General features: G+C 40.8%; 1 protein-coding gene across 2 annotated transcripts in view; it reads left to right on the forward strand.

Moving 5' to 3' along the window:
• The window catches only part of LRP1 (LDL receptor related protein 1), a 555,292-nt gene that overhangs the window by 437,267 nt on the left and 105,532 nt on the right, over positions 1–12,493 (forward strand). For both annotated transcript variants that reach the window (XM_082246010.1, XM_082246011.1), the window contains exons 53-61: positions 746–868; positions 1,005–1,145; positions 3,277–3,464; positions 3,572–3,764; positions 4,554–4,639; positions 8,383–8,502; positions 9,311–9,498; positions 9,603–9,808; positions 10,577–10,765. In XM_082246010.1, the coding sequence (XP_082102136.1) occupies positions 746–868; positions 1,005–1,145; positions 3,277–3,464; positions 3,572–3,764; positions 4,554–4,639; positions 8,383–8,502; positions 9,311–9,498; positions 9,603–9,808; positions 10,577–10,765 (1,434 nt within the window). The remainder of the gene's footprint in view (positions 1–745; positions 869–1,004; positions 1,146–3,276; positions 3,465–3,571; positions 3,765–4,553; positions 4,640–8,382; positions 8,503–9,310; positions 9,499–9,602; positions 9,809–10,576; positions 10,766–12,493) is intronic.

The following is a 12,493-nucleotide window of genomic DNA, read 5'->3' on the forward strand; positions in this document are numbered from 1 at the left end:
CCCCCCCAGTGACAATGTTACAGGGTCCTAAATTGTGCATACATTAAAATGGTTTTATTTAAAAAAAGAAAAAAACAAATGAAAAGTGTGCTTAAAGTGGAGTTCCACCCTAAAATTATACTTGCCTCTATCTTCTCGCTCCCGGTCACCTAAAAAAAAAAAAGGGATAATCGCAATTTTTTTTTTTTTACTAACCTGGTTTAGAAGAAAATATACTTACCTTACTTCCTCTTCCTCCCCTCGGCGGCCGCGGCGAGTCGTCACTTCCTGGCATGCAATGATTCCTGGGAGCTGAACGTCATCGCTCCCAGGAATCAATGCGCCTGCACCGGCCCCGACGTCAGGCGCCCTCATACCTTGCAAAACAGCTTCTGGGCATGCCCAGAAGCTGTGCAGGGATGACGCTGCGGCCCCGGAAGTGACGGCGGGGCCGGTGCAGTGCGTCGTGGGACCGAAGAAGACGGAAGAGTACACAGAAGAGGATCACGCTGGCTTCAAGCTGCCCACACCTGAGATGGCAGCGCTGGAGAATACATTTTCAAGGTAAGTATTTCTTCTAAAAGGTAAGTGCAACCCGGGACAGATCAGAGGCTAGCCATTGTGGAATGCACTAGCCCTGACTGTCCCGGGGGTATTTTTAAAAAAAAAACTTTCACTGGGTGGAACTCCGCTTTAATATTATCTGATTAGCTTATCTGAATAAATGTAGGACTTTTGTTGACAAACTCTCATGTTCTTTATTTAGTTTTCAATAACACCTGTGACTCCAAGGAATTCATGTGTCAGAATCGGCATTGTATCCCAAAGCAGTTTGTGTGTGATCATGATACTGATTGCAGTGATGGCTCTGATGAGTCTCCTGAGTGCGGTGAGTTATGTGTAACTCTTGTTTTATACCATGTATGAGACTTTGCTACCGATACTTGCAAATTTATTGAATCAGTTCAGGTCATACAGGTACTGTCTCTTTAATATTGCTTCTGTTTTGTATTTATTCTGTATAGAATATCCCACATGTGGCCCTGAGGAATTCCGTTGTGCTAATGGCCGCTGTTTACGTAACAAGCAATGGGAATGTGATGGCGAGTTAGATTGCCACGATAAATCAGATGAGGCTCCCATAAATCCACGTTGTACCAGCACAGGTAAAACAAAATGGCAGAGAAGCAATATTTAGGTATTTAACACAGCAGCGTTTCTCAACTTAACTCGTACAGCCATTGTATTGCTGTTTGCAAAGTGTAAGAAATACCTATGGTTTTGCAACTGATCTCAATCCAGAGCAGAATCTTTTTCAGGATACATACATCTGCTTCATGTTATTAGCAATAAAAATGTAAATTGTGCCGTGGCCATGTTCTGTAGGGTATTGGGTACAGTGCCATATTCACAGATGACTGTTAACAAGTCCTGCAAAGGAACCAATGTCTAATCAGAAAAGTTTTGGAGCTCATGAAAGCCTTCTGGCCTTCAAAGATTTAGCAATTTGCAGGTTGTGATCCTTTTCTTTTACATTGATTACTGCCAGGCACATGAAGGTGATGTTAAATATTTAAACTGTACACGTAAGAAGTGATTATTTTCATAAATATGCTTAGTCCTTCTCTTAATAGTGGGCATAATAAATCATTGACAGAATGGATGAATTCCAGTGTGGTTTATGTCTTCTATTTATTTCCATTTAACATTGTTATTACACATCATCGCTTGCCTTTCATCCACCTATAGAGATTTTATTGTTCTTAAAACTTATGCTTCCATCTAGAAATTCATGATGAAATCATTCATGCAATCAATTTCTTGATTTTAAAGCAAATCTCTTAGCCTTGTTTAATGTTTAAAGCTGAACTCTAGGTAGATATAAAAGACACAAAATATTGCAGCCCTGAAATCATTAATACATGAAGTATTTCTAATTACAGGGCTGCAATCATTTGTCTTTTCTATTGGCCTAGAGTTCAGCTTTAAATGTTAAACAAAGGTGAGAGATTTGCTTTAAAATCAAAAAATGGATTGCATTAATGATTTCACCATGGAATTCCAGATGGAAGTATACATTTTAAGAACAATAAAGTCTCTATAGATCACATGTAATAACAATGTTAAATAGTAATATAAGACACACACCACAATTGAACTCATCCATTCTGTCCATGATCTATTATGCCCTGTATGTATTTTTAATGCACCATAAATACAAGTGTAACATCTTTAGAAAGGTGAACGTATCCTTTTATACCACTTTCACTTTGTTACTAAAGCCATGCTCTAAAGCTGAATATTCCTTTTTTTTTTCCCCCATTGGATTGAAATGTTACATTTTTATTTTTTAGTACAGCTTGAACTGCCTAAATATCTGCTTTAAGGACTCTAAGCCATGCTAGCACCCTTCTGTTTTACAGAGCTGATACTGATGTTGAGCAGAAGAATTCTGGCTGCACAAGGCTTAGTCACAGAGTCTACCCTCATTCACAAAGTGAAACTAGCTCCGTAGACCTACAAAGAAGGGTTTTATGGCTAACAAAAAGAATTAGCAAGCACCTTGTGATGCCTACTGTTAGGTTGGACTTTAAACAGTTTACAATGTTCCAGAAGGTTTTTTTTTTTATTTTATTCCGAAACCTATTTTGGAAGGGGTTAATTAAAGGGGAACTATACTGCAACTGAGCACCACAAACCAAAAACGTTATTTATTTCATAAAACAATATAATATAGTTTATTATTTAAAGCAAACGCATCCATCCTTGTTTCCATGCTTTATTTTGCTGAGAAATCCCTTTGAAAAACACCCCCTAGCATTTTATGCCCGTGGTCATCTTGAGTAAGTGCAGATAATTAATGTGGTATTTCTTTCCCGGAATCTGCCTGCCCTTAGCTCAGGCATGCATACAGGAGGGTGTGTTAAGCTGAGAAAACCCCTCCTGAAGACTCCTGGGATATATGACATCATTTCCCTAGGCCTGGAAACCAGAAAGTAACTGAAGAAATGTAAAAAAAAAAAAAAAGTTAAATCGAATTAATATGATATACATTGCAATCTATTTAATCATACAAGCAGAATTTTAAATTGTTGTTGTAAAGTGTAAGGAGTACTTTGATACATTTAGTTGTATGTATGCAATGACCATAAAGTGTTATCCTATCAGGATTAAAAATAGTCAATGTTGATTGAGAGAGTGACGTTCCACAGTAACAGAGAAACACTGATGCAGTGCCATAAGTGCAAATGTTACATCTTTAAAACTCTGTTTTATAGTTCATTTTTATCGTTACAGAGGGCAAATGTAATGAGACGTTTTACCAATGTAAGAATGGCAAGTGTATCCCAGAGCATCTACTGTGTGACAATAATAATGACTGTGGTGATGGCTCAGATGAACGGAACTGTTTTGTCAATGAGTGTCTAAATAAGAGGATGAGTGGCTGCAGCCAGGAATGTGAAGATCTTAAAATTGGTTACAAGGTAGACATCCAATTATGTGTATTCTATGATACAATTTACTTTTTTATGTACAATTTAACCAATTGTGATTTTCTTAATGCTATTGATGTTTCCTGTAACCCGTGCAGTGCAGATGCCGTCCTGGATTCTTGCTAAAGGATGATGGTAAAACTTGTGTGGACGTGGATGAATGCACAACTACCTACCCCTGCAGCCAGAAGTGTATCAACACAATTGGTAGCTTTCGCTGCCTCTGCGTGGAAGGCTTTGAATCAAGACCTGATGACCATACTAGCTGCAAAGTGGTTGGTTCTGCTGGAGGTGAGCCAGTCATTGGAAAAAATCTTTAATCCTATATATTTCTTCTTATGATACCAAGTCATCAAATTCTGTATATAAAAGGGGGACAATCTGTTTTCAATTGCTCATTTAGTCACTAGTTCTCTTCAAGAGCAGGTTTAAAAAATGCAGAGTAACCTTTCCTTTGTGACAATAGAATGCTTGATAAAAGCATGCAAATTTCCTAAATTCACTTATTATGTGCCATGTTGGAGCCATTTTTGCATTCCAGGGAGATAATAGCCTCAGGCAGTTGAAATTGTTGGGGTACAACAGTGCTGGTACAGGTCACATGTTGAAAGGTGGATATTCTCAGGCTGATATCTGGTTAGCCACTGAGAGCCAATACCTCTCCTGCTTAGCCACATTGTCCTTTTCTCCTCCATGACCCATTTTCAGGTCATTGTCCACTATTTAGTCTCTAGTTTTACTCTGTATGCCTCTGTCTGCAGTACATTCCAACCAACTTATACATCACCATCTGGCTTTTTCTGTCCTCAAAATTTTCTACCCACTTTGTTGTCCACAGTCCTCATTCCACAGCTAAGGCTTACATTTCTTGTTTGTAGGAGATTACCACCATAGAAAGTGAATAGGTGTTTCTGGTTCAGTTAACAGGAACTCCAGAAATTTAGAACTTGTTCCCTAACAGTAGAAGCATAAATAAACAGTCTGAAAATAATTTCATATGGCAAAAAATATGTTTCCTGACTTTTTTCAGGAAAATTCACGTACTATTTAACTGACTTTCTGTATTCTTATTTCCCTTAGTTGAAGAGCCATTCTTAATTTTTGCCAACCGTTACTACTTGCGAAAACTGAGTTTGGGAGGCACAAATTACACACTACTTAAGCAGGTGAGAGCTGGGAAGAGAAATCTTCAGGCAAAACACACATTACAAAGTATGACCAACTACATATTGTCTGATATACATCAGCTCTTATAACTTTTGTATTGTATGCACATATATCCTTGAAACTGCTCTGAGTTCCTTGGTCTGTCTTCCTCCAGTCGTGGGGTGCTGGCAACCTCTGGGTTTCATCAGGTTTCCTACACTGTTTATGTATGAAAGTAATAACCTACAGTGCAATATATATGAAAGTACACACGTACAATACTGATCTCTCGCATACAAAAAAGACACTTTACTCGCCTTCTCCCTCTGAGCCCTATGTTTAAGCCCCAGAAACAGACACTTCAAGAGACATTGCTGGAGTGTCTCTGTTACTGCTTTCAGAATAGATCAGCAGTGTGCATCTTTACAGTTCAATATACAGTACATGAAAATAGGTGATACCTGAACATTTTAGCAACGGTCTTCGAATAGTCGAGACATTGGATCAAACATTAGGGATAAGGAGCACTACTTTACTGGTTGCAAACTTAGTCAAGGATAACTATATTTATACAGGACATAGATGCCCTGTGGTGCTTCAAGTTTCAGTGTTGGTGTCCTGTTGGTGGAAGGCTTTACTGTATGTCAAGGAGTATTGGAGAATGGCCTTTGTAAATGTTAACTTTAAGTATGATGGACAAGTTGGGTGTTCTGATGGGTCACTGGGCTAATGGATATACCTTTCTCTTTCCTTCATTGACGGACACAGCTCCTGATCTTCATAAGCATTTGTTATACTGCCCAATAACAGGAGTAGGACACTAGGCAGAAAAATAATCGGGCTACCCCTTTGGGCAATCCCAGGGAGTATACTCCCTCTCCCTGCTATAGGTATAGGAGTAAAGACCTAGTTCCTTGCTGGGATCTCTGGTCCTGGAAAATTTTTTTTAGCTAAAAATGTTTTCCCCTGTGAAATCTACAATCAACTGCCGGACTGGGCGATGGGCTGGATAATCTAGATCCAGTGGTCACCCCGGTCTGGCCAGTGAGCACACGCAGACCTCAGCTCCACAATAGGTCAGCCGCGACATAGCCCCACGTGATGGGTCTTAAATGCCTTGCGAGGTTGTATACGACGGGGTCTCGGCCTGAGTCGCAGCGTTCCTCCTGGCCAACAGCCCCCCATTTTTCATTGGCGAGGAGTTCTTGGTAATTGGTTGCACCAGAGCTTTTTATGGGCTTAATAACAAAGGGGGTGAATACATACGCACATGCCAATTTTCTGTTTTCTATTTTTAAAAAATATTTTTTTGTATTAATAAAACATTGAACTTAAGGCTGTAATGTAACAAAATAGGTAAAAAGTCAAGGGGGTGAATACTTTTGCAAGGCACTGTAATGGGTCAAGGCAAGCTTCACTACACCAGCGCAGCTCTTCTTGGTTTTCCAAAGAAAACAAAGGGATGCCACACCATTATTTTGTATCTCTGGGCATCATTTTGCAATGCTCTTAGAAATACCCCTTCCTTAATGTGCTTGCTTCAGTAGGTGTAACGTGTTTATTATTGTATAGGATTTATATAGTTCCAACAGTTTGTGCACCACTTTATAATATAGAGAAAGACAGTACAGTTACAATACAGTTCAATACAGAAAGATTAGGAGGATCCTGCTCATTGAGGTTCCAATCTAAAAGGAAGAAGGAAGTGGTACAAGAGGTACTAGCTCTGGTAGATAGGCTGATAGAGATGATCAAATTACAGTTTTTAGATGGAGACATGGAGGCGTCCCTGAATAGATAGGTTTTCAGGAATGACCTAAAGGCAAATAGGGTAGTAGATAACCAGACAGATTAGAGTAGCGAGTTCCAGAGCATACAGAGAGGTTCTAGAGAAGTCCTGGAGGTGAATATAGGAGTTGGTGGCAAGGAAGCTAGAGAGCAGGATGTCTTGGGAAGAGCGAAGTGGACGATTTAGGCAATATGTCGAGATGAGGTTGGGGATGTAGCTGAGGGCAGTGTTGTGGATGGCTTTGTATGTTGTAGTGAGTATTTTGAATGTTCTATGTTATGTTAGTTGAAGCCAGAGTAGCAATTGGCAAACAAAGGTGGAAACCACTGATCGATTAGAAAGATGGATACGTTTATCAGCGGTATTCCTGACAGAATGAAGGGGGGATACCTTGTGTAGAGGTAACCCAGTCAGAATGGAGTTGCTGTGGTAGAGGCAGGAGATAATCAGCTAGTGAATAAGATGTTTTGTTGTGCTATTGGTTAAGAAGTGGCAAGTTTTGGAAATGTTATGGCGGTTAAGATGGCAAGATTTAGCCAGTGATTTGATGTGGGGCCTAAAGGAGATGTTGAAGTTTAGAACTGCACCTAGCACCCTGGAATGCGTGGAGACCGATAGTTATGCTGTTGATCTCAATGGTAAAGTCAAGAGGGGTGATCGGGAAGGAGGAAAAATGACAAGCTCAGTTTTAGACAGACTGAGTTTGAGGAATTGACGTGACTGCCGTACTGATGTCTTTAAGTAAACTAGTGATATGTGAGGAGATCAAGGGGGTCGGCTGAGGAACAGAGATAACTCTGGATGTCATCAGTGTAGAGGTGATTTTGGAAGCTGTTGGAGGTTATCAACTGGCACAGGGAAGAGGTGTAGAAGGAGAATATAGGGGGCCCAAGGACAGAGCCTTGGGGTACCCCATTAGGAAAAAAAAGAGGAGACTGAGTTGTAGGTGACCTTGAAGGTACGATGAGATAGGTAGGAAGAGAACCAGGAAAGAGCAGATTAGTGGAGGCCAAGGAAATAAAGTTTATTGTGGATGACTAGGTGCTCAACTCTATCAATGGCAGCCAAAAGGTCTAATAGTATGAGTATGGAATACTGGTCATTGATTTTTCAGTTAGTAAGTAGTTAGTGAGTTTTAGTAGGGCAGTTTCAGTAGAATCTTGCCCTCTGCAGATAAGGCAGACTGGAAAGTGGAGATCTCATTACGAATTGTACCAATCTTGTTTTTGATATCCGCAATCTCCTGGGCACTGGGCAGTAAGTACATTAGTGAGGGTTGAGGTAGAGAGTTAAGCTAACCATAGATAGATGGTCTTTCCCTCTATCTTTTCAGAAATGTGCACTGATAAGTGAATAGGGTGCTGTTTCAACAAATCTCATTTTCTTTACAAATGAACATTTTGTATCTCTACTGTTCTTCCCTGCCACACTATAAACTTACAAGGCTGGTGTCTTTATTACCCTTCAATGACTTTCCATAAGTCAGCATAGTCTTCATTACTGGTCTTTCTACACTTAAACATAAGACAATTGTGCCTACAGTACCCTTTTAGGTACCCTGTAAGCCTAGAGACTTAATGTCTCCATTACGTTTCAGTACTTCCCTGAGTAACTGATCTATTACCTCTATTACCATTTTCTGTTATCCTGTATCTCTTACAGGCTACAGGATTGTATTTATTACTCAACATTATTTTTGTAACTTCCATGTATAGCTACCCATCTAGAGTTTTCAGCACTCTGCATTGCTACACTGTAAACATAAAGATTTAGAACCTCCATTACCCTTTTCTAATGTTAACCTTCAAATTTTCTGCTTCCATTATCCTTTTGTTATCAAATGTTTTATCCTATGGTAACTCACTCCTGGTAAACATGCTGTAGTTCTCTCAGATTTGTTCTTTGTGCTATTAAAGCTGCACTGATTGCTCTCAAGAGTGTACACTGATTATATTGTCTGTTCTGTCCCTGTAGGGTTTGAATAATGCTGTTGCATTAGACTTTGATTATCGAGAAGAGATGATATACTGGACTGATGTCACCACCCAGGGAAGCATGATCCGCCGCATGCATATCAATGGCAGCAATGTCCAGGTATTTAGTGTCTGCTAGTTGCTTAACAGCTCTTATTATGAAGGATGAGGTACAAGTCAGTTGTGACAATGGCAACTTGGTAAGACAAAATGTGTTGGTAAATATAGGTTCAAAATCCAAATAATAGCGTAATATACTTCAGACTACATTACTATTTGATATTTATATAGATAACTGGTCTTAAAGCAGAGTTCCACTCAAAAGTGGAACTTCCACTTTAAGTGGTCCTGACCCCCTGACATGCCACACTTGGCATGTCATTTTTTTTTTTGGGGGGGGGGGGGGTTACCTATTTTTGACAGGTACCCGCTCCCACTTCCGCTCGGGCCGCCTAGGCGACTCGGGTGGAAGTTCTCCTCTCCCCCTCCCTCCCTGCAATCTTCTGGGAAACATCACAGGTCCCAGAAGATTGCTCGTCCATTCAAAACGCCGTAGCCCGACTCGCGCACGCGCAGTGCGCACCTGGCTGTGAAGCCGCAAGCTGTCAAAGCCGGGTGCCCACACTACAGATTCCGGCGCCAAGGGGAGAAGACAGAGAGAACCGAGGCTCCCCCCGGCCACATCGCTGGTCCGTGGGACAGGTGAGTGTGTGTTTATTAAAAGTCAGCGTCTACACTTTTTGTAGCTGCTGACTTTTAATAAACACAAAAGCCAATGGAACTCCGCTTTAATATGTGTGTGAAATATCTGGTGTGAAATATTAAATTTAATTAGATTGTAAGGGTTATTCTATATCCTGATTTCCTTATTCAATTAGTCTTAGTGCTGCATTGTTTGAAGGAAAGATAAGATTACCTCTTCACTGCAGGTTCTGCATCGTACTGGACTCAGCAATCCTGATGGACTGGCAGTAGACTGGGTTGGAGGTAACCTGTACTGGTGTGACAAAGGAAGGGACACTATTGAGGTTTCCAAACTAAATGGGGCATATCGTACAGTGTTGGTGAACTCTGGTCTAAGAGAACCACGTGCCCTGGTGGTTGATGTCAAACATGGGTAAGAATCTCCTATAATGTGTTTTTTTTTTTTTTTTTTTCATGAGATCATGTTATGAGGTCAGCATATGCCAATATGGTATCTGCCATTCTTTGTGTTCTCAGCTACCTATATTGGACAGACTGGGGGGACAACTCCTTGATTGGTAAGATTGGTATGGACGGCACCAACCGCAGTGTCATTGTTGACAGCAAGATAACTTGGCCCAATGGCCTGACATTGGACTATATCAACGACAGAATATACTGGGCTGATGCAAGAGAGGATTACATTCAGTTTGCCAACCTTGATGGTAGCAATAGGCACATAGGTAAGTTAATTTGTATTGAATTCTGACACTTAGATTTTATGAAACAATGAAAAAAATATTGTCTAAGGCTCGGTTCACACTTACGCGATGCGGGAAGGCTGCGTATTCGCAGCCTGTTCCCGCATCGCAAACGCACCCTTGGCAGTTCACACTGCCATATGCGATACACTGGGGGTGTCAATGTAATGTTAACGACACCCCCAGTTTGATCGCATATCGCAGTGCGATCTTACAGTTCGCACAGGATCGGATCGCACAAGTGTGAACCACTGTGTGATCCGATCCCGATACGGCTCAAAAAAAGGGTCATGTGCGACTTTACTGCGGGTGCAGTGCGAATTTAGCCATACAAAGTGTATGGCTGAATTCGCACTGCACACCCGATCGCATGTAATGAAGGAGCAGTGCGCTCCGATATTATATGCGATCGCCGCAGCCACACATATGTGAACCGGCACTAAGGATATATATTTATTATCTTAGTAACCAATAGGGTAAAAAAATTCCAAGTCTGTCAAAATAAAAAATCACAATGAACCGGTGTTTAATCCTTGATTTAAGAAAAACAAACTTCATCCACGTTATTTCACTTTTACTGCTGCCCTCCTCACAACCTCCTACGGTAGTAAATATTTGTTTAAAAAAAATAAATAAATTGGTGCCGCATTTCAGAAAATTAAAAAACGTACCCAGTACAGAATTAAACCTTTAAACATAAAATGTTCATCTGATTGTTTTTTTATAAAGTTAATTTTTTTCCCCTCTCAGTGCTCAGCCAAGATATTCCACACATCTTTGCACTGACACTTTTTGAAGATTACATATATTGGACAGACTGGGAAACTAAGTCAATTAACCGAGCACACAAGACAACAGGAGTAAACAAGACCCTGTTGATCAGCACTTTACATCGACCCATGGACATACACATCTACCATCTCTACCGACAGCCCGATGGTGAGTATACTGGGATGCTTTAACCTCATACCCACTTTTTTAAGGTGAAAATATTTTTATTGTCAACAAATCAACATTGAACAGGTTATGCATTACAGACAGTACAGTTTTGTGGTAATTAGAGAATGGAGTAATAATTAAGGGTCAACAACCCTATCAACGTCAAAGGAAAGTCGCACAGCATCTCCAATAAAACACGTCTGTAAACATTAATAATTTGGGATATCAGATGTACGGGCAACAAATTGACTATCACTTTAAGTGAGCAAAAAGCCATCACTCCACTCCCAAACTAGAGTAAAGGATGGTGCGATACAGATTTCGATGGTCAACCGCTAATCAAGAGAAGATAAGAGAAAGGAGAAAAATTAACATTTTAGCTAATAAATGTGAGGGTCTGTAGGGAAAAGTAAGTCATTCAATGTGAGTAAGGGGTAAAGAAGGAAAGGAAAGAAAAGAGAAAGGTAGAAAGTACAGCAATGGTATCGGGAAGTGTTTCGTTCTGAAAATGGGAAACAATGGAAAGGATGGAACCAGGAGAGGCCACGTCTAAGCCCCAACCGCGTGGCTCAATGTGGGGTACGAGAAGCATTTATTTGTGAAGGAGAAAGCGTATCTTTAAGGTAGTTAGATGAGGAGAAGTGGATCCAAACAAGCCATAAGGCCATATATTTAGCAGAAGTGTTATTATCCTGCGCCAACATCTCCTCCGTACTCATTATGTCATTCATAGTAGAGACCCAAGCGGCCAGAGACTGTGTCTGTTCTGTCTTCCAATTTAATGGTATAAGCTGACGAGCTGCCGACAAAAAGAAGCGGAGTAAGCTCCGCTTTTAGGCAGTTGCAGTGCCAGGTAGCATTGAGAGGACAGCAATTGCTGGTGTAAGTATCAATGTGTCATCATAGATTTTATTATAAATGTTAAATGCCTGATTCCAGAAGGGTCGGGTCCTTTCGCATTCCCACCAGATATGCAAATCTTTCCCGCCACTGCAACGCCAGCATGAGTCTGGAGTGGCGGGAAAGATTTTGTGTAGTGTTGATGGGTCCCTGTACCACCGTGAGATTATTTTGAAGTTCTTTTCTTGGGAGTAGCATGAGATGGAGGACTTATGTGTGAAATGAAAGGAGGTTTGCCATTCAGCTCTGGTAAATGTCCTACCCAAGTCCCTAGACCATGATGTAGTGTAAGCAGGTAAATCAGGTTGAGTGAGTGTCTGAAGTAGGCAATATAGGGAGGATAAAAGATGTACAGGTATTTAATGGAGAGAGCATAGTCATTCAAACTCTGTGAGTGGTCGATGTATTTTAGAGGAGAGAGACAAGTATTTACAGAAGGATGAATGATGTAGGGAAGTAAGCCAATCTGGCATTCCGTGAGGGGTGACTGGTGTGCCCTGTTGAGGGTGTACAAAGCTATGTGCAACTGGCCATGAGTCTCGGGTGAATGTGCCAACTAAGGTGGCGTCACTACTCGAGAAAAAGGCTGGGTTATCAAAAAGTGGTGAGAGTGGTGAAGGATCAGATGAAAGAATAGAGTAAAGTCCCTTTTTGTACCATAATCTGAGTGAAGAGTGTGTCAGCGGGATAGTAAGTAGTTTATATTTGACCCTGGAGAGAACCCGGTTCCAGATAAAGCGGATAGTGAGAGACTGTAAGGAAGAAAAGAATGATTTGGGGACTATGATTGGGATTGTTTGAAAAAGGTAAAGTGACCTAGCCAAGGCA

This window comes from Pelophylax lessonae (genome assembly GCF_965119305.1).
Source record: "Pelophylax lessonae genome assembly, chromosome: 2".
Classification (NCBI taxonomy): domain Eukaryota; kingdom Metazoa; phylum Chordata; class Amphibia; order Anura; family Ranidae; genus Pelophylax; species Pelophylax lessonae.